Source organism: Centruroides sculpturatus, unplaced genomic scaffold, assembly GCF_000671375.1.
Source record: "Centruroides sculpturatus isolate CEXI.00-Female unplaced genomic scaffold, Cexi_2.0 scaffold11, whole genome shotgun sequence".
Lineage (NCBI taxonomy): Eukaryota > Metazoa > Arthropoda > Arachnida > Scorpiones > Buthidae > Centruroides > Centruroides sculpturatus.
Genome location: NW_019384501.1, coordinates 804,631 through 830,515, shown reverse-complemented (window position 1 = coordinate 830,515; position 25,885 = coordinate 804,631). Strand labels below are relative to the sequence as shown.

General features: G+C 28.1%; 1 protein-coding gene across 1 annotated transcript; it reads left to right on the top strand.

Annotated features, from left to right (window-relative positions):
• Positions 1 to 2,557: 2,557 nt before the first annotated feature.
• On the top strand, positions 2,558 to 18,030 carry LOC111622098. Its single transcript, XM_023364415.1, has 3 exons — positions 2,558 to 2,944; positions 8,921 to 9,790; positions 16,660 to 18,030. Exons 2-3 carry the CDS (start codon positions 8,921 to 8,923, stop codon positions 17,533 to 17,535), a joined length of 1,746 nt encoding a protein of 581 aa, XP_023220183.1. The 5' UTR covers positions 2,558 to 2,944; the 3' UTR covers positions 17,536 to 18,030.
• The last annotated feature ends 7,855 nt before the right edge of the window (positions 18,031 to 25,885 follow it).

The window sequence follows — 25,885 nt, the reverse complement described above, 5'->3', positions numbered from 1 at the left end:
TATTATTTTAAAAAGTTTACGTTAGGCTTAACATCGACGAAAATTCAACGCGAAGCGACACACAATGGAGAAAAATTTCAACATGGGATAGGTATTATTTTTTCGTACGTAATCGGTTATCCGAAAATAAGTTATCCGAATAACCCAGTCCCCAATTGATTCGGATAAACGACGCTCTACTGTAATTACAAATAATGTATTTATTTTTAGAAAATATCAAGATAATTTTCATGATTTATACAACGTTTTGAAATAGAATTATAGCAGATATGAAAGAAGAAACCATTTATGAATCCGAATAAATCACTATCTCAATTTTGAAAAATTTGGACAAGAGACGTTTTTAAAATAAGTTCTTCCTTGAATTGAATTGAATTAAAATCGAAACTTTGATCGATACGATTGTGTATGATCGATTATATGATCGAACCATTTTAGTTTAAGTTGATTTACAAGGAACTTAATTGAGAATAAGCACGTACTAAATCGAACTTTGATATTTTTCTACATGAAATAAGGAATAAAGTTGTTTCAGCAATAAAATTTCTTGGAAATTTTATATATAAGTAATTACATCACTTTTATGTAATCCATGATTACACAATATGTAAGAAAAAAAAATGCTTAGAAATAAAGTAATATAATAAAATTTTTAATAAATAAATAATGTATATTAAAAAAAAAAAAAACTACAGCTTCAGAAAACTTGTTTATGTAATACATTAATAATTAATTATTTTTATTTTAATATCATCAATTAATAAATAAAATAATCTACTTATAATATTTTAAATAAATTTATAATGATGTACTTACTGTATGTACTTTTATAAATAAGATTAAAGCTTCACTCTTCAATAAATCTATATTCTTCTCTGTTTTCTGGGCAAAATAAAGTGCATAAAATAAATTTAATTCATTTATTTTTCTCAACGAATTTAATTCTTATCCAAATATGGATATATTTCTTTACTAATTTACCATCAATTCCTGATAATTTTATAAATTGAAGGCTGAAGTGATGTATCCTGTCATTGTAAGTAATAAAATTACACAAACAGAAAGATTTAAAATTTAATCATTAATGGACAATGTTATTTTTTTATTCTATAATATCCTGTCTTTTCTTTCATTTAGTATATTAATTTCTCTTGTGAAACAATGATATAATCTGTCACAGGCTCTAAAACTGGGCCTACCTGATCTCTCTATATTTTTACTAGACTTTATAATTATTATTTTATTACATGAATTCAAATCCTAAATACTAGACTACAACTTTAACTTTACTTCTGTTTCTTTGGTTCTACTTATACTTCATATTATTATTTTTAAAAAAAAAAAAATATGCGAGACAGGCTATTATTAGGAAGTAGTTATAATTGATATTATAAATAATATTAATAAGGAGGTAGTTTATAAATAATTATTGTTATTAAAATAGACGTAACGAAGGAGAAGCTGAAAAAGACATATAATTTCAGATGCTAAATGAGAAAGTGTATTGTAGAAGTAAACATTTTTCTTTTTTTTTAAATGTCAATAATGCTAAAATTAATATTGATGCGGACTATAAAGAATCCCAATTGGTTTTCAAGAGAGCTCCTATCATTTATAGCCTTTTAAGGAATGATAAAGCTAAAAATGGAGGAGAGCAGGCTGGGGTATACAGAAATCTCGTATAAAAACGAACAATTATGTTTGGAGAAAAAATATATATGGTTTACAAATAGAAACCTTTAATAAACGTTTTAAAGAACACATGTTTAACATAGAAAAAGGGCAATATTGTACGGCTTTGTCTAGAATAGGTCCTACCAAATGATTCTGTAGATCTTTCTTTGATAGGATCTGAATGTTGTCATTGAAAATTCTCTACGATGTTATAATATAAACGATAAATAAATTATGATTTAATTATTTTTATTATTTATTTATTTAAAATATTAAAAAAATAAATGTATAAATTAAATTCTATAAAGGACATTTTATAGTTGCTATAAATAAGAGGTATCATACAACACGCCTAGAGAGATAAATAGAAACGTGTTATCTTGTAGTTAAATATTTATAAATAGGTCTAACTAAATATTTTAAGTAATATAATATCTGATTAACTGTTTAAAAACATTAAATGAATTGTTTCTACATTGAAAACATTTATGTATGGGATGGCTCAAAAGTTAGTTTACCAAAATACATTTTTAACATCATTTAAAAACGATTAAAATGTTAACTAACTTTAGGACCATTACCACACACACACACACACACACACACACACACACACACACATACACATAGGCCTATATAAATATATATATAAAACATATATTTGCTATAAATGATAATTTGAGATAATCTGACTGTTACCATGATCTTATTTTTAATACGCATGGCACTAAAGTTTTACAATTAATTTTCTCATAGAAAAAATAAAAATATAAAGTCTTTAACACTAGAATTAATTAGCTAAATAATGTAATTAAACAAAGAAAATAACGGATTTCCTGGATATTACGATACATGCACTCAATAGAGGGATGAATGTTCTCTTATGTGGGACGATTACCCTAGCAACAGTTTAACCTTGCATCTGTTATTCACGCTCTTCTGCCTATATTTGTAATGGAATAAGTATATAGCAACAGAGATAATTTATTGATAGGGATAACCTATAACAAGTTAGAAATTAAGCATACTATTTGACAAAAACTAATATTTTGTAAACCAATTAATGAACATAAGCTTCTTGTAAGAGTCATTGAACATTTAAGCTAGGTCTATAAGGGTTGAAGGACTAATTTTATCTTAAAGACTTTATCTTATCTTGGTGGAAACGTGATTGATCAGACAATGAATAGCGTTTGACTGAATGACTACAGGATGTTCCTCCCTTCTGATGGTTAAACTTTGAACGGATTGCGACTTTCTAAATAACGAGGTGAGTTCATTGTAAAGGAAATAAATGTCTTTATTAAAAAAAAAAATTATAGAATTCGTTTATACGTTGTCGATTGTTTTTAATTAAATGTTAGACTCGTATAATTAAAAAAAAAAAAAAATTTGAATTCTTGGTCTTCTCAGTTTACTCTTTTAGTATTATAAATAGGGTCGATTTAGACTTGTTATCGTTGTTATAAGAGGTTCTTCTCCTTGAAATAGTAATAAATTTAAACTTAGAACGTCACATTACACGGCTTAAAGCCTCACCGTAGACATACACTTATGGTGAGGTTCTAAGCTGTAGACGTATAGCATGAGGTTCTTAATTGTAACTTGTTATATTATATGTCAATCTTTTAACACTATAAACAGCGGCTATTTAGAATTGTAATGGTTATTACAATACATAAGAGGTACTTCTTTCTCAAATAATAATCTATTTAAAAGCATGAGGTGTTAATTAAGCTGTACGTTGTCGCGTGAGGTTCTTAGATATAGCTTATCTTAAATGTAAATTTGGCTTTATTATACAGTTTTCAAGTTAAATTTTCGATTGTCTGGATTATTAAATTGATTATAAAATAGATTTTTAATTTATATCAAATAATTCTTAAGATAAGTTGTTGTTTCCATTTATATAATTTGTCAGAATAATATTATTTGTTTTATATTATTTATAATAATAATATTATATTCAACTTCAATCAACTAAGATAACTTTCAATTTTAATTATAATTTTACTTTCTCAAATGTTTAGACAATTTGTTATCAATTTTTAAAATAAATATTTAAAGAAATATATTATAAAAATATGTACATTGACGATTATATTATATACATAAGTAATATATTTATTATTATTGTCTTGATATAGACAAATCGACCCCTTACACCGACCCATAGTACTTCTACACGGCTCTGAACAACCTTCTACAAAACTTCCATTTTGATAGATTTCAGTCTTGTAGAAGGTTTTTTTTTAATAATAATTAACTCTGGTGGGGAGGGAGTCGAGGAGAAACAGCGTATTGTATTGTCCCAGCTATTTTTCCAGACAATGAAAATACAAGCTTACAAATGCTCGGTAGCAGAAGGGAAAGGAGTTTTTTTTATTAGATGACATGAGGCAGTTGTTGAATAAATTACATTATGTTTCAATTATAAAGTTGTGAATCTCAGAATCTCCTGGAATCTCTGAGAGGGCGATAGAATGTTTTGATATAATAGGATTTTAAAAAGATAAGTGTTCTGGGCTATTTACCTCTTTAAGCCCTTTTTCTTCTGTATATACTGTATATATTTATTGTTTTTTTTTTGGTCAAACTTTATTATTTAAGAAGAAGTTTAAAAAGTGCATTACATTCTTTAATAAAATTTGATGATAAATAAAGATTTTTGTTTTTACTTAATACAGCATATAATTGAGGTACTGTACAATTTCATACAATTTGCTGGTTCCTCCATGATAGGACCTGATTAAAACATAACTATAAAAAGTGTCGTTATCATTTGTTAAAATAAGAGTATAAATGAGAATTCTAAATGCGATAGATTACACAAATTGCTAGTGTTTAGCTATAAAAGTTACATTATTAATTTAATTATTGACTTGTTAATTTACGTTAGAAAGTCCCAGTTAATCCCACAGAATTTCCAAATTAATTACTGTAAGTAGTATTTAACAGATATTAGAACTACATTTAGATGATAATAAATGGCGTTAAATTCTATCAATAGAGCTTATTCAATGTATTCTTTATTTCTATTTAAAAGAAATTAAAATAACAAATTAAAAACATCTCAATTTCGGAGTGTTCTAGATACTTGATTAATTTGTTAGAGAATAAAATATTTTTTTATCAAATCAATATAAATACCTCAATTTTAATACAGACTAAGCTTATGCACAATTATTAGGCTAAAGATAAAAGAAAAATGCTTTATTTAAGTTATTGAAAATATATTACTGTTTCATAATAATTCTGTACAATTATTTACAGTCTTTTTTATTTCTTTAAAACTTACTGGAATGAAAATTATTTATAAAATAATGCATTTTATAGTATTAAGAATGGGAAAATACTTAAGAAACAGTCAAACTACTATTTGTTTACCATCGAAATTACAACGTTGTAGTACTAAATCGAGTGTTGTGCTAAACTGAAACACAAGTAATAAGAATTATATGTATAAGTATATTAAAAAGGTTATGTAAGTTTGATAATTTGATAAAGTGTAGAAAAGCAAAAACATATGAAATTATGCCGTTATGAATTTTCTTATAACCCATTCTTACGTCCCAAATTTAACTTTTTACACATAAAATATACAGTAATGCAAAGTTATTTATCTTTGTTATAATGTTGTGTTGTAATTTACATATTATTTGTTTAGTTAACACTTGAAAAACACCTAATTTGGCCATAATAGAAATTGTTTTCAAATGTGTAGTTTTTTTTGAAATAATATTGCAGTTAATATAGTATTATAAGAAAATAATTAGTTTTATTTAAATGTTTTTATTAAAAATAAAATAAATGACGTGATAAGAGAAATTTATCTTTATCAAAGAATTACATTTGTTCAATTATATCAAAATGTTATCTCTTGCATATCAATCATTTTTCTCTTGTCATCATTATTAATTTATTAATAACGATAAGAAAGGAAGGAAAAATTATATTTCTCGTGCTTTTATTTTATTTTTTTTAATTGTTGATTACAATAAGATTACCACGTGTCCTCTTTTCCCCGGACACGTTTTCTTTTTGATAATATCATTCGATTTATACTTAAAAAATATGTTTTAATATCAAAGCATGCAAAATATACTTAAAACAATACTTTATTATTTAATATACTGTTCAATACATAATATATAATTATTAAAATTAACAGAATATTCTTTATAACAGCGCTTTATAAAATAGTTAAGTAATTAATGTTTTAGACTTACGTTTTTTCAGGGAATTAATAGAATTTTTAAGTTATAAAACTTTAAATATTCAAGAATAATTTAGAATTTTATAATAAATATAATTAACTTCTGATATCTAATTATTATAAAAGAAATTTTGTTCATACTTCTTAGTATATAAGCAATTTTTTTTTTATTTTCAAATATGTAAATAAGTTATTTGATTATGTTTATAAAGAAATTCTAAAGTAATTCTTCTTGATTATTTTTATGAAATAAGAAAACAGTTCTGAAAATTTAGGGTAATGACCTTTACATAGGGATAGGTTAAGTATAAATACAGTCGACCCCCCTATAACTCTATTGATAATTCCGTTTTATATGAATTCCATGTTGTACGAGTCACTTAGATTTTACAAATATGTGAGCCGTTCACAGCCCGGCACACGTATTTGTAAAATCTAAGTGACTCGTACAACATGGAATTCATATAAAATGGAATAATCAACAGTGTTATAGAGGGAGGTCGACTGTACAAAACTCTGTTGGCTTCATTCTTGTCTTGATAAGTCCGGAATTAAACTTACTATCTGAAGATATTTAAGTTTGAAAGGATTTTAGCAGTAAAGATATGGAAGATATATCTACACTTTGAAACTACTGTATTTAAAAATTTTATCGAGTATTTTTTTCCTTTTAAAATATAGAATAAATTTTAATGATATGAATAATTTTTAATAAATGATTTCTGAATCCCATAAGTATGAAGCCCAAACTAAACCATTCTGTTGTCCTTTCCTCAGGACTTTTATATATTGTTTGTACTGTACTGTATTACACATAGTGGCGCTACAGTCATTTTGCTGCCACGTTTTACATCAGCTGGATAAGTATCACGTGGTTGGTTACTTTCCTTGAAAATTAAGGCATGATTTTAACTTTAAGAAATAAATTAGAAGCTTCCACTTTTAATATAGGTACATGTATGATGTTTTACATATTTTGATACATACTGTAGGGGTTATATAAAAATAAATCTCATTTATATTGGTATAAGGTTACCGTATGGTATGCAAAAGGATTATATGTTCTCCGCTTGATTACCAGATGTTCATTTGGTGCATTTGTTCTTCCTTTTGAATTTAAAAAAATATCTTCCTGTACCCAAATATAGCGTAATGTCCTACTTGCCAGAACAATTTGTCCTCCATTTGTAATTTTTTCATCTGGTAAGAATGTATTCGTAAGATGTTAAGATATTTAAGGCAATTTTCATAAAACATTGTAATAGCTTATATGCTACAGCTTATAGCTTTCCTTTAAGAATAAAAAAAAAGAGCTTAAAGGAAAGCTATAAGTTCAAGCATTATTTACTTTAATATACTTAAAATAATAAACATTATTTTTAAAAATTATAAATGTGATAAAATATACAATGAAAATTTTTACTAAAAGAAGGAAAATGCCAATATCTTATGTTACTCATATTGCAAAATCATCCAAAAATGAAATATTCTGAATAGATTTACTCTCTGTCTTCTATTATATATTAAACATGGAAAAAATATTCATAAAAGACAAGAAAGTGAATTAGAAACAAGTGTAAAATCAATGGAAAATATATACTTCGAAATGATTTTAAAGCATATAAAATGCTTTGATTGTAAATATTTAATGGAATTTAGAATTAAGATGCTTTCTTCTTGAATTAACAATGAAGTAGTTTCTAAAGATTGTGATTTTTCTATGCATTTTAAAATTCGAGTTCCAATACCAACGTTTTTAAATAAGTTAATGAATTTTAAATAAATTAGATTTTGTATTATTTGTATATGGATTTCGAACTAGGTTTATCAAAAGTACAGAAATCTTAAATATTTAGTTCTTTAATTTTATATTAATCATTATTATAAAAAAGACATAAAAAAAAAGGTTTAATTTTGAAGGTAGAGATGAATTTTTTTAAAATGTGGAGATTTGCAAAAATACCAGAGGGTCAAATCTGTACCCGGCTGTATGCATAACAGCTGGGAAAGTAACGTGGATTTATGAATTAAATGTTGTAATATTTTACAACATTTAATCCATAAATTGCCATAAATAATTTAACGAAAGAAAGAAATTGTTAACAGAAAATTAGAGACAAAAAATGTAATAATCGACGATAATGGAGTATATTTTATATTGGTTTATTTCAACCATTATCTTCAAGAATAGATAAGTAAAAACAGTCTTCTCGTACTAAAGCATTCAGATCAGAAAGACAACAGAAAGGATATTCCTAACATATTTTTTATTTTATTTTTTCAAAAAGTGATGAATAATTGTAAGACAACGGAAAAAAATGTGCCATTTTGATGAAATAGAGTTACAAAATTTTCATGAACGGCCATAGCAAAAGTGCAGAGAGGATAAGGATTAATTGAGAAAAATTATTATGAAAATTTTGGTGTTTTTGTAAACTACATTATAAATAATCTTAATAAAGTATGTATGAAACAAATTTATTTATTTTTCTTTATGTAAAGGATATTTCTATATATTTTGTGTATAAAGAAGAACAACATGAATTGAAATTACATTTAATAAATTTCATGTATAAATGATGTATAAATCAATAAACACAATATTTCTTTTAACTTGGTAATGATAAATTGATACAAAATTGCCAATTAGTTATTTATTGTTTTATGGCACACGAACCTATTAGGATAAATTGCAGCAAGAAATTTACACTTTAATGTTATCAAGCTTATGTATTGGCTTCTAATTGATGTCCTCAGATTGTAGAAGCTTGATAACAATAAATTTCAACAAGACAAGAAGCATATTTCTATCAAATTACACTTAATTGGATGCTTACATTTTTATCTTGATCATTTTAACTTTATATACCTTATGCGTGTTTAAATTTATATAAAAATATTTATTTTATTTATTTCTTATTTAAATATTATATGTACAATATATTTTGCATAAAAATTTTCTGTTTCATCTGACACAAGAAATTGGAAACAAAAATAGATTAGGCATTAATCGCCATCAATTTTTTGCAGATGGCTTCGACGAGGAATATTCCTTCTTACAATGTAGCAAATGATGGATATATCCTTCCAAGAAGTTTTTCTTTGGAGAGCTATTATTCAGGATTGAAATACCCGGCCGAAGATGGAGATATATTTATATCCACCTATCCTAAATGCGGTACCACTTGGTGCCAATATATTTTATTTCTATTGTGGAATGAAGGAAAGCCAATTGAGAAAGGGCAGAGCATTCATGATTTTGCCCCACACTTAGAAGAAAAAGGGGCTGAATTTGTAATGAAAATGGTAAAACCTAGAATAATCAAAATACATTTACCCTTTTACTTGACTCCATATAATAGTAAATCTAAGTATATTTACATTGCTCGAAATCCCAAAGATTGTTGTATATCTTTTTATCATCATACTAAAGGATTCCCTAAACATTATAATTTTGAGAATGGTACATTTGACGACTATTTCGAATTATTCATTACAGGCCAAGTTGATTCTAAAGATTATTTCGACAATCTATTATCTTGGTATTCGCATAAAGACGACGATAATGTATTATTCTTATTATACGAGGATATTAAAACTGATCCCGAATCCAATATTCGTAAAATTGGTTACTTTTTAGAAGGAAAATTTGCTAATTCCGTAGATAACAATGCTATTTTAGAAAAAGTAGTAAAAAATAGTCATTTTAATGCCATGAAAGCGACACATAAAACAGCTTGGAGTTCCGAAAGACCTGAAAATATGCCTGATTTCATAAGAAAAGGTGAAATAGGTGATTGGAAAAACTATATGAGTGAAGATCAGGCGAGAAGAATGGATGAAAGATTTAGAGAGAAATTAGGAAAATCGGAAGCTCGTTATTTATGGAAAGAATACGATGTATAATCGATTAATTCCATTTAAATTTTAAGTTTTCTTACTTGGGTATATGCATAATCGGGATGAAATATATATAAATAAAATGAAGATAGATCAATATTTTAATAAAGAATTATAATAAATGTTAAATGATTAATTAAAATTTATTAACAGAACATATGCGAATAATCTATTATCAAATTATTAACGAAAACTAGGCTATATATAAGCCTATATTCCACTCTGTGGGACTTTTCCATGCCTAATATGGGTTCGGTCTGAGCCCACAATGGGAGAGATCGAATGATGAGGAATCACACTTAGCATATTCAGATCAACTCATCCGGAAATTTTCTGAGCCATTTTGAAATCAAATAGAAATTTAGTAGAACGATAGACTGATATTTTTATTGCCTGGACAATCACGTGTCAAGTTGTATGAACTATTACAGTATAAATATTATCGAATTTAAAATAAATTACCTTTTGACAGATATTAAATATATTTTTAAAGATAATAAAAACGCATTTAATGAATAATATAATTTGAAATCTTTTATTAATGTTTTTAGGATAGGAAAAAATATTTTACAGGATATAAAATAAAATTTTTTTATATTAATAATATTATTTCAAAGAGCTTGTAGAAAATTTTAATACCTGTATTGTATTTCTGCTTATAATTGTCTTTAGTAAATTTTAATTGTCTAAAATTGTATATGAATATATCATTTAGTCAAGTTATAATCTATTACTGAAAAGTACTTACACTATATTAGTGTAGTGATTTTTGTTGTTTGTGAATGTGCCGAATCAGGATTGAAGAAATTATTATTACTTTTCTTTTTTTAAAAAATAGTATTTTCTGTACTCTTGATATGATACTTGTTTGTTTGTTAAGTTATGGCAACCCAACACTTAGGCGATCTTCCTAGGGGATGCCTTCCGGGAGGTTTTTTTTAAGAGTAACTGGCTCATATTTAGGAGTTACAGACGTGAAGAAAACCCGAAAAACTCCACTTGGCCAGCCCGTCCTGGCCCACTACCCGAACTACTAGTGTTCAGGGAACGAAACTGCTTGGCCACTGATGGGCTCCGTTATTATGAAGACAGTTTCTGAAAAGTTTCATGAACAGAATTTCATTTCATAACAAGTTTATTGTTATCACGGAGTTTTACATTTCGAGTTTACAATATTATTTTAAGCATACCTTATTCCATAACTTTAGATGTTGTTAAAATAAATTTTTTATGAGTGCTCTTAGAAATGTACTCAAACATAATTTTATCATTTTAGTGTCTAAAACCGCTATACAACACTTATCGAAACAGCTTCAAGATCTATCGAGTGATTGTAATTAAAGTGTTCCTATTCAACGCTGTCTGAAGATATATCTATCAATAGTAACGAAATTCAACTAAATTTAGTTTGGGGGACACTTTAAAAGGATATGTTACAAAGACAGTTTCAAACTAAATGTAAGAAGAATCACAGAGGATTAGTTACAGTTAACCATTGAACACGGTTCATCTCCTTCAGATTTTACACTTTAAGAATGGCAGTTAGTTGAACACTGCCCCTTGCATTACTAAGATCTCTGTATAGCATGAATCTGTTGTACAAGTAAAATGTTTGTTACTTGCATCACCGTAATGGTAAGTTCTGATACTATTTATATATATATAGTAATGTCTTTCGCGTGTCCTGAAATGTCACCATACCAAATTTGAGTTGAATTTGGACCATTAAATATCTCTAGACATCATTCAGTAGGAATACTTTAATTACGATCACCCAGTATTGTTTTTTAAACTAAAGAAAATAATCTCTTTAGTAAGGATTATAATTGGCATAAATTGTTATTATTCGTTTTGTAACATATAAAAAGAAGATANTATATAAAACATATATTTGCTATAAATGATAATTTGAGATAATCTGACTGTTACCATGATCTTATTTTTAATACGCATGGCACTAAAGTTTTACAATTAATTTTCTCATAGAAAAAATAAAAATATAAAGTCTTTAACACTAGAATTAATTAGCTAAATAATGTAATTAAACAAAGAAAATAACGGATTTCCTGGATATTACGATACATGCACTCAATAGAGGGATGAATGTTCTCTTATGTGGGACGATTACCCTAGCAACAGTTTAACCTTGCATCTGTTATTCACGCTCTTCTGCCTATATTTGTAATGGAATAAGTATATAGCAACAGAGATAATTTATTGATAGGGATAACCTATAACAAGTTAGAAATTAAGCATACTATTTGACAAAAACTAATATTTTGTAAACCAATTAATGAACATAAGCTTCTTGTAAGAGTCATTGAACATTTAAGCTAGGTCTATAAGGGTTGAAGGACTAATTTTATCTTAAAGACTTTATCTTATCTTGGTGGAAACGTGATTGATCAGACAATGAATAGCGTTTGACTGAATGACTACAGGATGTTCCTCCCTTCTGATGGTTAAACTTTGAACGGATTGCGACTTTCTAAATAACGAGGTGAGTTCATTGTAAAGGAAATAAATGTCTTTATTAAAAAAAAAAATTATAGAATTCGTTTATACGTTGTCGATTGTTTTTAATTAAATGTTAGACTCGTATAATTAAAAAAAAAAAAAAATTTGAATTCTTGGTCTTCTCAGTTTACTCTTTTAGTATTATAAATAGGGTCGATTTAGACTTGTTATCGTTGTTATAAGAGGTTCTTCTCCTTGAAATAGTAATAAATTTAAACTTAGAACGTCACATTACACGGCTTAAAGCCTCACCGTAGACATACACTTATGGTGAGGTTCTAAGCTGTAGACGTATAGCATGAGGTTCTTAATTGTAACTTGTTATATTATATGTCAATCTTTTAACACTATAAACAGCGGCTATTTAGAATTGTAATGGTTATTACAATACATAAGAGGTACTTCTTTCTCAAATAATAATCTATTTAAAAGCATGAGGTGTTAATTAAGCTGTACGTTGTCGCGTGAGGTTCTTAGATATAGCTTATCTTAAATGTAAATTTGGCTTTATTATACAGTTTTCAAGTTAAATTTTCGATTGTCTGGATTATTAAATTGATTATAAAATAGATTTTTAATTTATATCAAATAATTCTTAAGATAAGTTGTTGTTTCCATTTATATAATTTGTCAGAATAATATTATTTGTTTTATATTATTTATAATAATAATATTATATTCAACTTCAATCAACTAAGATAACTTTCAATTTTAATTATAATTTTACTTTCTCAAATGTTTAGACAATTTGTTATCAATTTTTAAAATAAATATTTAAAGAAATATATTATAAAAATATGTACATTGACGATTATATTATATACATAAGTAATATATTTATTATTATTGTCTTGATATAGACAAATCGACCCCTTACACCGACCCATAGTACTTCTACACGGCTCTGAACAACCTTCTACAAAACTTCCATTTTGATAGATTTCAGTCTTGTAGAAGGTTTTTTTTTAATAATAATTAACTCTGGTGGGGAGGGAGTCGAGGAGAAACAGCGTATTGTATTGTCCCAGCTATTTTTCCAGACAATGAAAATACAAGCTTACAAATGCTCGGTAGCAGAAGGGAAAGGAGTTTTTTTTATTAGATGACATGAGGCAGTTGTTGAATAAATTACATTATGTTTCAATTATAAAGTTGTGAATCTCAGAATCTCCTGGAATCTCTGAGAGGGCGATAGAATGTTTTGATATAATAGGATTTTAAAAAGATAAGTGTTCTGGGCTATTTACCTCTTTAAGCCCTTTTTCTTCTGTATATACTGTATATATTTATTGTTTTTTTTTTGGTCAAACTTTATTATTTAAGAAGAAGTTTAAAAAGTGCATTACATTCTTTAATAAAATTTGATGATAAATAAAGATTTTTGTTTTTACTTAATACAGCATATAATTGAGGTACTGTACAATTTCATACAATTTGCTGGTTCCTCCATGATAGGACCTGATTAAAACATAACTATAAAAAGTGTCGTTATCATTTGTTAAAATAAGAGTATAAATGAGAATTCTAAATGCGATAGATTACACAAATTGCTAGTGTTTAGCTATAAAAGTTACATTATTAATTTAATTATTGACTTGTTAATTTACGTTAGAAAGTCCCAGTTAATCCCACAGAATTTCCAAATTAATTACTGTAAGTNTGATATTTCCGTTTTATATGAATTCCATGTTGTACGAGTCACTTAGATTTTACAAATATGTGAGCCGTTCACAGCCCGGCACACGTATTTGTAAAATCTAAGTGACTCGTACAACATGGAATTCATATAAAATGGAATAATCAACAGTGTTATAGAGGGAGGTCGACTGTACAAAACTCTGTTGGCTTCATTCTTGTCTTGATAAGTCCGGAATTAAACTTACTATCTGAAGATATTTAAGTTTGAAAGGATTTTAGCAGTAAAGATATGGAAGATATATCTACACTTTGAAACTACTGTATTTAAAAATTTTATCGAGTATTTTTTTCCTTTTAAAATATAGAATAAATTTTAATGATATGAATAATTTTTAATAAATGATTTCTGAATCCCATAAGTATGAAGCCCAAACTAAACCATTCTGTTGTCCTTTCCTCAGGACTTTTATATATTGTTTGTACTGTACTGTATTACACATAGTGGCGCTACAGTCATTTTGCTGCCACGTTTTACATCAGCTGGATAAGTATCACGTGGTTGGTTACTTTCCTTGAAAATTAAGGCATGATTTTAACTTTAAGAAATAAATTAGAAGCTTCCACTTTTAATATAGGTACATGTATGATGTTTTACATATTTTGATACATACTGTAGGGGTTATATAAAAATAAATCTCATTTATATTGGTATAAGGTTACCGTATGGTATGCAAAAGGATTATATGTTCTCCGCTTGATTACCAGATGTTCATTTGGTGCATTTGTTCTTCCTTTTGAATTTAAAAAAATATCTTCCTGTACCCAAATATAGCGTAATGTCCTACTTGCCAGAACAATTTGTCCTCCATTTGTAATTTTTTCATCTGGTAAGAATGTATTCGTAAGATGTTAAGATATTTAAGGCAATTTTCATAAAACATTGTAATAGCTTATATGCTACAGCTTATAGCTTTCCTTTAAGAATAAAAAAAAAGAGCTTAAAGGAAAGCTATAAGTTCAAGCATTATTTACTTTAATATACTTAAAATAATAAACATTATTTTTAAAAATTATAAATGTGATAAAATATACAATGAAAATTTTTACTAAAAGAAGGAAAATGCCAATATCTTATGTTACTCATATTGCAAAATCATCCAAAAATGAAATATTCTGAATAGATTTACTCTCTGTCTTCTATTATATATTAAACATGGAAAAAATATTCATAAAAGACAAGAAAGTGAATTAGAAACAAGTGTAAAATCAATGGAAAATATATACTTCGAAATGATTTTAAAGCATATAAAATGCTTTGATTGTAAATATTTAATGGAATTTAGAATTAAGATGCTTTCTTCTTGAATTAACAATGAAGTAGTTTCTAAAGATTGTGATTTTTCTATGCATTTTAAAATTCGAGTTCCAATACCAACGTTTTTAAATAAGTTAATGAATTTTAAATAAATTAGATTTTGTATTATTTGTATATGGATTTCGAACTAGGTTTATCAAAAGTACAGAAATCTTAAATATTTAGTTCTTTAATTTTATATTAATCATTATTATAAAAAAGACATAAAAAAAAAGGTTTAATTTTGAAGGTAGAGATGAATTTTTTTAAAATGTGGAGATTTGCAAAAATACCAGAGGGTCAAATCTGTACCCGGCTGTATGCATAACAGCTGGGAAAGTAACGTGGATTTATGAATTAAATGTTGTAATATTTTACAACATTTAATCCATAAATTGCCATAAATAATTTAACGAAAGAAAGAAATTGTTAACAGAAAATTAGAGACAAAAAATGTAATAATCGACGATAATGGAGTATATTTTATATTGGTTTATTTCAACCATTATCTTCAAGAATAGATAAGTAAAAACAGTCTTCTCGTACTAAAGCATTCAGATCAGAAAGACAACAGAAAGGATATTCCTAACATATTTTTTATTTTATTTTTTCAAAAAGTGATGAATAATTGTAAGACAACGGAAAAAAATGTGCCATTTTGATGAAATAGAGTTACAAAATTTTCATGAACGGCCATAGCAAAAGTGCAGAGAGGATAAGGATTAATTGAGAAAAATTATTATGAAAATTTTGGTGTTTTTGTAAACTACATTATAAATAATCTTAATAAAGTATGTATGAAACAAATTTATTTATTTTTCTTTATGTAAAGGATATTTCTATATATTTTGTGTATAAAGAAGAACAACATGAATTGAAATTACATTTAATAAATTTCATGTATAAATGATGTATAAATCAATAAACACAATATTTCTTTTAACTTGGTAATGATAAATTGATACAAAATTGCCAATTAGTTATTTATTGTTTTATGGCACACGAACCTATTAGGATAAATTGCAGCAAGAAATTTACACTTTAATGTTATCAAGCTTATGTATTGGCTTCTAATTGATGTCCTCAGATTGTAGAAGCTTGATAACAATAAATTTCAACAAGACAAGAAGCATATTTCTATCAAATTACACTTAATTGGATGCTTACATTTTTATCTTGATCATTTTAACTTTATATACCTTATGCGTGTTTAAATTTATATAAAAATATTTATTTTATTTATTTCTTATTTAAATATTATATGTACAATATATTTTGCATAAAAATTTTCTGTTTCATCTGACACAAGAAATTGGAAACAAAAATAGATTAGGCATTAATCGCCATCAATTTTTTGCAGATGGCTTCGACGAGGAATATTCCTTCTTACAATGTAGCAAATGATGGATATATCCTTCCAAGAAGTTTTTCTTTGGAGAGCTATTATTCAGGATTGAAATACCCGGCCGAAGATGGAGATATATTTATATCCACCTATCCTAAATGCGGTACCACTTGGTGCCAATATATTTTATTTCTATTGTGGAATGAAGGAAAGCCAATTGAGAAAGGGCAGAGCATTCATGATTTTGCCCCACACTTAGAAGAAAAAGGGGCTGAATTTGTAATGAAAATGGTAAAACCTAGAATAATCAAAATACATTTACCCTTTTACTTGACTCCATATAATAGTAAATCTAAGTATATTTACATTGCTCGAAATCCCAAAGATTGTTGTATATCTTTTTATCATCATACTAAAGGATTCCCTAAACATTATAATTTTGAGAATGGTACATTTGACGACTATTTCGAATTATTCATTACAGGCCAAGTTGATTCTAAAGATTATTTCGACAATCTATTATCTTGGTATTCGCATAAAGACGACGATAATGTATTATTCTTATTATACGAGGATATTAAAACTGATCCCGAATCCAATATTCGTAAAATTGGTTACTTTTTAGAAGGAAAATTTGCTAATTCCGTAGATAACAATGCTATTTTAGAAAAAGTAGTAAAAAATAGTCATTTTAATGCCATGAAAGCGACACATAAAACAGCTTGGAGTTCCGAAAGACCTGAAAATATGCCTGATTTCATAAGAAAAGGTGAAATAGGTGATTGGAAAAACTATATGAGTGAAGATCAGGCGAGAAGAATGGATGAAAGATTTAGAGAGAAATTAGGAAAATCGGAAGCTCGTTATTTATGGAAAGAATACGATGTATAATCGATTAATTCCATTTAAATTTTAAGTTTTCTTACTTGGGTATATGCATAATCGGGATGAAATATATATAAATAAAATGAAGATAGATCAATATTTTAATAAAGAATTATAATAAATGTTAAATGATTAATTAAAATTTATTAACAGAACATATGCGAATAATCTATTATCAAATTATTAACGAAAACTAGGCTATATATAAGCCTATATTCCACTCTGTGGGACTTTTCCATGCCTAATATGGGTTCGGTCTGAGCCCACAATGGGAGAGATCGAATGATGAGGAATCACACTTAGCATATTCAGATCAACTCATCCGGAAATTTTCTGAGCCATTTTGAAATCAAATAGAAATTTAGTAGAACGATAGACTGATATTTTTATTGCCTGGACAATCACGTGTCAAGTTGTATGAACTATTACAGTATAAATATTATCGAATTTAAAATAAATTACCTTTTGACAGATATTAAATATATTTTTAAAGATAATAAAAACGCATTTAATGAATAATATAATTTGAAATCTTTTATTAATGTTTTTAGGATAGGAAAAAATATTTTACAGGATATAAAATAAAATTTTTTTATATTAATAATATTATTTCAAAGAGCTTGTAGAAAATTTTAATACCTGTATTGTATTTCTGCTTATAATTGTCTTTAGTAAATTTTAATTGTCTAAAATTGTATATGAATATATCATTTAGTCAAGTTATAATCTATTACTGAAAAGTACTTACACTATATTAGTGTAGTGATTTTTGTTGTTTGTGAATGTGCCGAATCAGGATTGAAGAAATTATTATTACTTTTCTTTTTTTAAAAAATAGTATTTTCTGTACTCTTGATATGATACTTGTTTGTTTGTTAAGTTATGGCAACCCAACACTTAGGCGATCTTCCTAGGGGATGCCTTCCGGGAGGTTTTTTTTAAGAGTAACTGGCTCATATTTAGGAGTTACAGACGTGAAGAAAACCCGAAAAACTCCACTTGGCCAGCCCGTCCTGGCCCACTACCCGAACTACTAGTGTTCAGGGAACGAAACTGCTTGGCCACTGATGGGCTCCGTTATTATGAAGACAGTTTCTGAAAAGTTTCATGAACAGAATTTCATTTCATAACAAGTTTATTGTTATCACGGAGTTTTACATTTCGAGTTTACAATATTATTTTAAGCATACCTTATTCCATAACTTTAGATGTTGTTAAAATAAATTTTTTATGAGTGCTCTTAGAAATGTACTCAAACATAATTTTATCATTTTAGTGTCTAAAACCGCTATACAACACTTATCGAAACAGCTTCAAGATCTATCGAGTGATCGTAATTAAAGTGTTCCTATTCAACGCTGTCTGAAGATATATCTATCAATAGTAACGAAATTCAACTAAATTTAGTTTGGGGGACACTTTAAAAGGATATGTTACAAAGACAGTTTCAAACTAAATGTAAGAAGAATCACAGAGGATTAGTTACAGTTAACCATTGAACACGGTTCATCTCCTTCAGATTTTACACTTTAAGAATGGCAGTTAGTTGAACACTGCCCCTTGCATTACTAAGATCTCTGTATAGCATGAATCTGTTGTACAAGTAAAATGTTTGTTACTTGCATCACCGTAATGGTAAGTTCTGATACTATTTATATATATATAGTAATGTCTTTCGCGTGTCCTGAAATGCCACCATACCAAATTTGAGTTGAATTTGGACCATTAAATATCTCTAGACATCATTCAGTAGGAATACTTTAATTACGATCACCCAGTATTGTTTTTTAAACTAAAGAAAATAATCTCTTTAGTAAGGATTATAATTGGCATAAATTGTTATTATTCGTTTTGTAACATATAAAAAGAAGATATAAATTTGAATTATGTTTTATATTAATAAATTAAAAACAAAGTAATAGTCTTTTATATCGTCTCAAATTCATTAAATTCACATTCTTATTTTTTTCAGCACATAATAATTTATAATTATCCAGCAAATGCTTGAAAGTCACGCAAATTTAATTGCGTATAAAATGCATTTTTATATGTGTAATTCAGTTGAATAAATTATAGCGAAAACAAAGTCTCGCTATTGTATTTCATATTTAGATTATGATTTTGGTTTTATGAAAATCACGGAAACGTGCAATTAAATGAGGTTTCAGTCAAGAATTCGGGACTTTTTTGAATAAGTTAATTATATAAAATAAAATTAATTAAAATCACTGGCCAACGGATTGGCTGCGAGTTTCTGCACGTGTTTAACACGAAATAAGGGTCATTTTCCTAAACATTAAAATAAATGGACGTTTATAAAAATATTCTGACTATAATACAATTCAAAATGTTCTTTTCTGGCTCTTTTATCCTCAAGTAATATTGTAATTTCGTTTATATAAGAATTTTTTAAACTCTTCCCCCCCGCAGTTGTTAACTCATGCCCATCATAAGTTCAGCCAAGTCCACAATGGTGAGGCATGGAATCTGGTATATCAAGATACCCTCGAAATTTTTTTAGATTTCTATTCGAATTCGAATCCTGGATTCTTAAAGTACCACCCTGACGTCTTTATCACTCACTCATCTGTTCGGCCATCAGAACTAGTTTGATAGTATTTAAAAGTATACTCAAATACAGGCATTGTTTTACCAATTTACTCGATGGTAGACCTATATACCGGTCATATTTAAATTAAATTATAAATTTGTTAAGCGGTGTTACCTGACTACGTGATCATTCTATATTCGTCCTTGTATGGTGTAGTTGTCAGAGTCAGATGATTAGATTAAACTGTTTATTTTTATTTCTGATATCATCTATAACAAATCGATTAAATTATTTCAGATATAGATCCGTGTCATGTTCATTTAGGAAATAAACTTTTATAAAATTTTAAAACTTAAAAAAAAAAAAAAACCTTACTGTAATAACAGACTTAATCACAAAGAAAGAAACTTTTTAAGTAGAAATTCCTCACTGCAAATAAAGGCTGTAATAATTTTGATCAGGTAGTACGGAAAGATGTTTTACTGTTCGCAGTTTACAGGTAACTATAATTTCTTTTTATTTGTTTTTTAACCTTATGAAAACTTTATACAGTACTTAAAGCAGTTTAGGTTATGAAAGATAGTCACGCGATAGTCTGTAGAACTACTACTTTAAAGGAAATGAATATATAATAATTTATATTAGTTAAATATACATATACATTTTTTATATTTAACTCTTTCCACTCTGTGGGCACTAAAAAAAAAAAAGCTTTTTTTTAAATTATGGGTTCAGTTAGACCCAAAATGGAGACAGCCGGATGGTGAAAGACGAACACAGACCGACTATGAATAATTTTCGAAGTATTGCTCGCCTGGATTTGGGCTCCAGAGCGATAAACTGATGCATTAACCACATTGGCCATCCGGCCACCCATTCTCAAATAAAGTCGACCCCCTATAACACTGTCGATTATTTCGTTTTATATGAATTCCATGTTGTACGAGTCACTTAGATTTTACAAATACGTGAGCCGTTCACAGCCCGGCACACGTATTTATAAAATCTAAGTGACTCGTACAACATGGAATTCATATAAAACGAAATAATCGACAGTGTTATAGGGGAGTCGACTGTATTAAATTACTCGAACTTATTATTTTTTTATTTTAAATATTAAAATAAAAAATATTAAAATAGTAGTCTAATATTAAAAAATAATGTACATAATTCATTTAATTTATATTTTTTGAATGTTATATATACAAGGAAATACTATAAAATATGTATTATGAAAACGTAAGTAAGGCACGGGACCCTATATCTCCGGAACAGACCGCTCATCAAAACTTCCGGAATTGCACGTATATTCAGGATCTTTCTGTAACTGTCCATAATTTTCAGCTTTTTTTTCAAGATGTGAAATAAAAATGAACAAAAGGATTGAATTGATGGGACAAGACAACGCAATATACGAGAGATTTGCCAAAGGGAAAATGCCTCTCAGGAGGACTAAATCAGATACTAAAAGTATATTCTGATGACATATAAATGGACTTCGGTGTAGCCGAATATAAGATTAAGTAAGAGCTTCAAAGAAGATAGACTTTACACTTGAAACGGAGATATCATTGAGATTATCGATGAGGACGAAGTACACGTTCGAGCAGCTCGAAGAACACATAGTACAAATGAAACAAAAGCTTACAAAATAGGTTTTAAATCTCTTTAACAATATATCTGAATGCAAAATACACACTTAAAGCAACAAATATCTATATATTATTTCAATATTCCTATATTAATTTAGATTTATACGCTGAACGTACAGAATAAAGTAATTTTTTTAATGGGAGGCATGACACAATATAGCTTTCGGCCGAACTCAACATTGCAGGCAGATATCCGTTATTCGAGAATAATTATGAAAATAATTTTTCTTGAAAATACACGATCACGATTCGAACTTGAATCTTTTATAACAATAAATCGATATTCTAAGAGAGGCAAAATCCATTCTTAACAGATTTCTCTCGAACTCAAGCAAATAGTTAATTAAAACAGTCGTGTTCATTTAGAGGTAAAGGGGCACATATATCCCATTAACCTCACAATTACAATCTTAGATCCTCCTCCTTTAGATCTATTTTAAAAAGAATTTTACTCATAAACAGGATCGTATTTACACATAAGCTAAACAAACTATAGTTTAGTACTTCACACTAAGAGAACTCTAACCTTAAACAGTAAGCACCTATTGTTCCTTATTATGTTGTGGAAGTGGAAGACTCTTTCATATATTATAACTTAAGCCCTAACAAATGTAGACCTAAATCTTCCCAACAATGTATTCAGATGCCCCTCTAACAATACTATCTTGTTACGTCCCTGCCCGATACATTTGAGTCAAAATACCCGTCACAATTTCTGAGCCAATTCGAACTCGAACCTGAATCCCTAGAGTAACACACTAGTAATACATTGCCTCGAATGGTTGAGACAGTGAAGTAATTATGTCTACTGTTATTCTGGGAATTATTATTCGGAACGTTAAATATTACAATAGAAAATGTTAATTATTCAACGTCTAGTCGCAGAAAAATATCAAGTTACCACATTTGGAATTAATGTTCTCGATTTTGATGCATTAAAAATAGCAAAAAAAAAACCCCCTTCAAAGAGCTGTAAGAATTTTTCTATCCGTGAACTTATTCATTTTTATTAACATTTTCTCTTATGAATTAACTTATTTTTCAAACACTGCGTGTAAGAAGAGAGGTCCAAGGTTAAACGCTGTTGTGATCATCTGTTGCTGACCTTATTTGGCACATTTTACTGGTGAAATTTTATATTTATGAATGCAAGAATGTTGTGCCAATGCAAGGACAAACGAGAATTTTCCTCCTCCAACTGTGTTTATTTTACGCTTATAGATCGACGTCCTTCAATAAAACATTGTTCGATTATTATTCGTTTGAACAGGTTTAAAAAATGTTCTTAACGTTTTCTCCAATCTGAACACCTCTCGATACACCGAAAAATCATTAGGTCTTCGACACTCCCGTTTTCCTCTAAGTTAACCAATGAAGAGTAGCATGTTAGGTGACGTCACGAATGCGAAAGTTTGACAGTTCGCGCGTTGCCAGGGTTACAAGGACTTGGAAGGAGACAACGCACCCGTTGCTATGACTACCGAACAGCCGTGTACGTCTCACTCCAGAGTTTGAGAGAAGAGGACCTTCTCAACTGTAAAGTATTTATGGCTTCTTTATTAGTCTAAGCTCTGTTTTCTGTTATTTTATATTAATTATTGTTCTGTCTTTGTTCTATTGTATAGTTTACATAGTGTAGACAGTGTATAATACGTAATACGAAATTTCTATGGATAAAATAAGTTTAATTAGCTGGTTTGAACAATTATCAGGTGTTTAAAACATAAGAAAGAATGTGTGTTTATTTATACACAAATACATACGAGGAGTCATGAATCACAGTAGTAGTGTTGAATTGAATTGTTTGTCTGTAAGTAGAAGCATTCTCAACTTAAAACTGAGTTCAAAGTGCTGACAAGTCACGTGTATTCCTTTCAAGTAGGCACAATCGATCGCTGGCCGTTGCCACGTTTATAGCGCAGCTGGCTTGCTTGTATGTGGAATGACTATCGTATGGGACACGACGGTGCATTCTGTCATTTGATTGCTGGTGAAATGGAAAATACATTTAAAATGACTCATGTCGAATGGGATGTTTTGTTTTTTTGACATTGTAATTAGAATTATTTATTAAATTAGAACAAAATGCGTTAATTTTTTTTGTGTGCGTGTGTTTGTTTATTAAGTTGGCAATGATTCATAAATCGAAGTTCACTGGCACTAGGTTATTTGCACACACAAGAGACATCGTCGTAAAGCTTAGGAGGTCGTTCTTATCTCATTCTGTTACGAAATCATTTTGTTTATTCCAATGACCGATGAAAAATTGAGAAATTAAATACTTGAGCGTAGTCACGGTGACTATTCGTATCGTTTTAACCGATGAATTTTCTTATACTAGCATTTTATATTTGTTAAAATTAACGAAGGAGTGATCTTAGAGAATAAACGATTATAGTAAGAAGTGAAAAATGTTGTATTTCAGACATTACACTTTTCCCTTGATAATTCATTCGAGTAGGATTATGTTGTAAGATAAAAAGGAATGTTTATTGCGTCGAAATCTGATTCTACGTTACTTTTTTAGATGCGTTGTTAGACAACGTATACAGCCGTTTATAGCCTAAAGTTTCTTAAAAACAATTAAAATTTCCTGTTAATTTTAACGTTTCGTACCTCGGAAAAAAAAGCCTGAAGCAGCCTTGATATCGTATGAAAATTCACGACTTTAAAGGTTAGTCATTTCTTCTACACCCGTTTCTTCTGTTACGATCGATTATCTTTTTTTTTTTTTTTTATATATGAATATTTCAAAATGTTTTTTCGTAAATTTTCTTTTTAATATCATCAATTGAGTTAAATAATGAGTAGCTTTTTTTACTTATTATTAGCTTCCTGTTGGGCAGTAAGAGAGCTTTTTATCATTTCTATTCTTGTTATCGTTCAAATGACACATACAAACACATGTTGGGGTTAGGTTCTCGGCATTAGAAACGGCTCCATTAAAGGCTAACAAGGGGGCCTTTTCACATGACCGTCAATGGAAGCAGCGGAACTGAACCCTATTCATCTACTCATGAAAATTTCTGAGCCTATTCAAACATTTCTGAATTGCTAATGATGCATCCCCCACTCCAAATATGTTTAGTTTTAATCTGTTATAAGTTAATAAATTATTATTATTTGCTGTAAGCGATACTTTTTATTATTAAATATACAGATTTTAATTTACTTTAAATATGTTTTTCAAAGTTAAAATTTAGAAAATAACGCTCGAATGAACTTGTTCTATATTTACCTTCTATTATAATAGACCTTCCATAGATCAAGTATAAAATCAATTTGCTAAAGTACATTTATTATCAAAGCGTTATCAATGTTATCTTAACAAACTTAGTTTTATATCATGAATTAAAATTAGAATTACGATTTTAATTTGAATATTTTTAATAATTTAGTTTATTTCATAAATATGAAATGATGCTAAGGTAATATATAAATTCCAGTTTATATTTGAATAGGCCTCACATTTATAGAGGCTTTTTCAGAAACATTTATTACAAAGTAATCATTCAATTGCATTTCTTGTGTATGAAGAAGATATTTTTAAATTTTATTATTTAAAAAAAAAAACACATTACAATTTTGACGCTTTTGTTTTTTAATACTGTATAATGAAGGCCCGAGGAAGACAAGAGAACCGGGCCTCAGTAGTTATCTGAAACGCCTTATCCTGTGTATTCTGATAAAGTCTGGTGATAAGGCCCTATTTTGATGGATTTCGCAAGGCAACACGACGTCGATTTTCTAAGGAGGTGCTTTCTGGGAGGATTTTCTACCCGTATTTAGGTAAAGAAAACCCGGAAAACTTCTCGCGAATACTTCAAAGTTCATTAGTTTTTATCCATACGGCCACTGGTAGAGTCTCTTTGTGATGTGAACAGAATGAGTTATGAAGACTCCAACATTTATATTTGTCTTCTAATTACAAATACGTTTTAGTAATTTTCGTTCTAGTGTTTAGGGGAGATCGGGGCAAGATCGGCATGTTAAGCTTTATTTAAATTTTGTGTAATAAATACTGCTGTAAACTGAAAAAAAAGCTTTGCATATTGTCTATTGGAATGTTACCTTACTATAGAACTGGTTAAAATCAGTTTGGAAATAAAAATAATTAAAATAATTACAACTTTACAAGAAGAGAGAAATTGAC

Excerpts from the sequence above, each read along its gene's own strand:
- LOC111622098 (XM_023364415.1), top strand. The coding sequence starts at position 8,921 with ATGGCTTCGACGAGGAATATTCCTTCTTACAATGTAGCAAATGATGGA. Across the intron at positions 9,791-16,659 it reads ATTTATGGAAAGAATACGAT|ATGGCTTCGACGAGGAATAT; the intron begins GTATAATCGATT and ends AATTTTTTGCAG.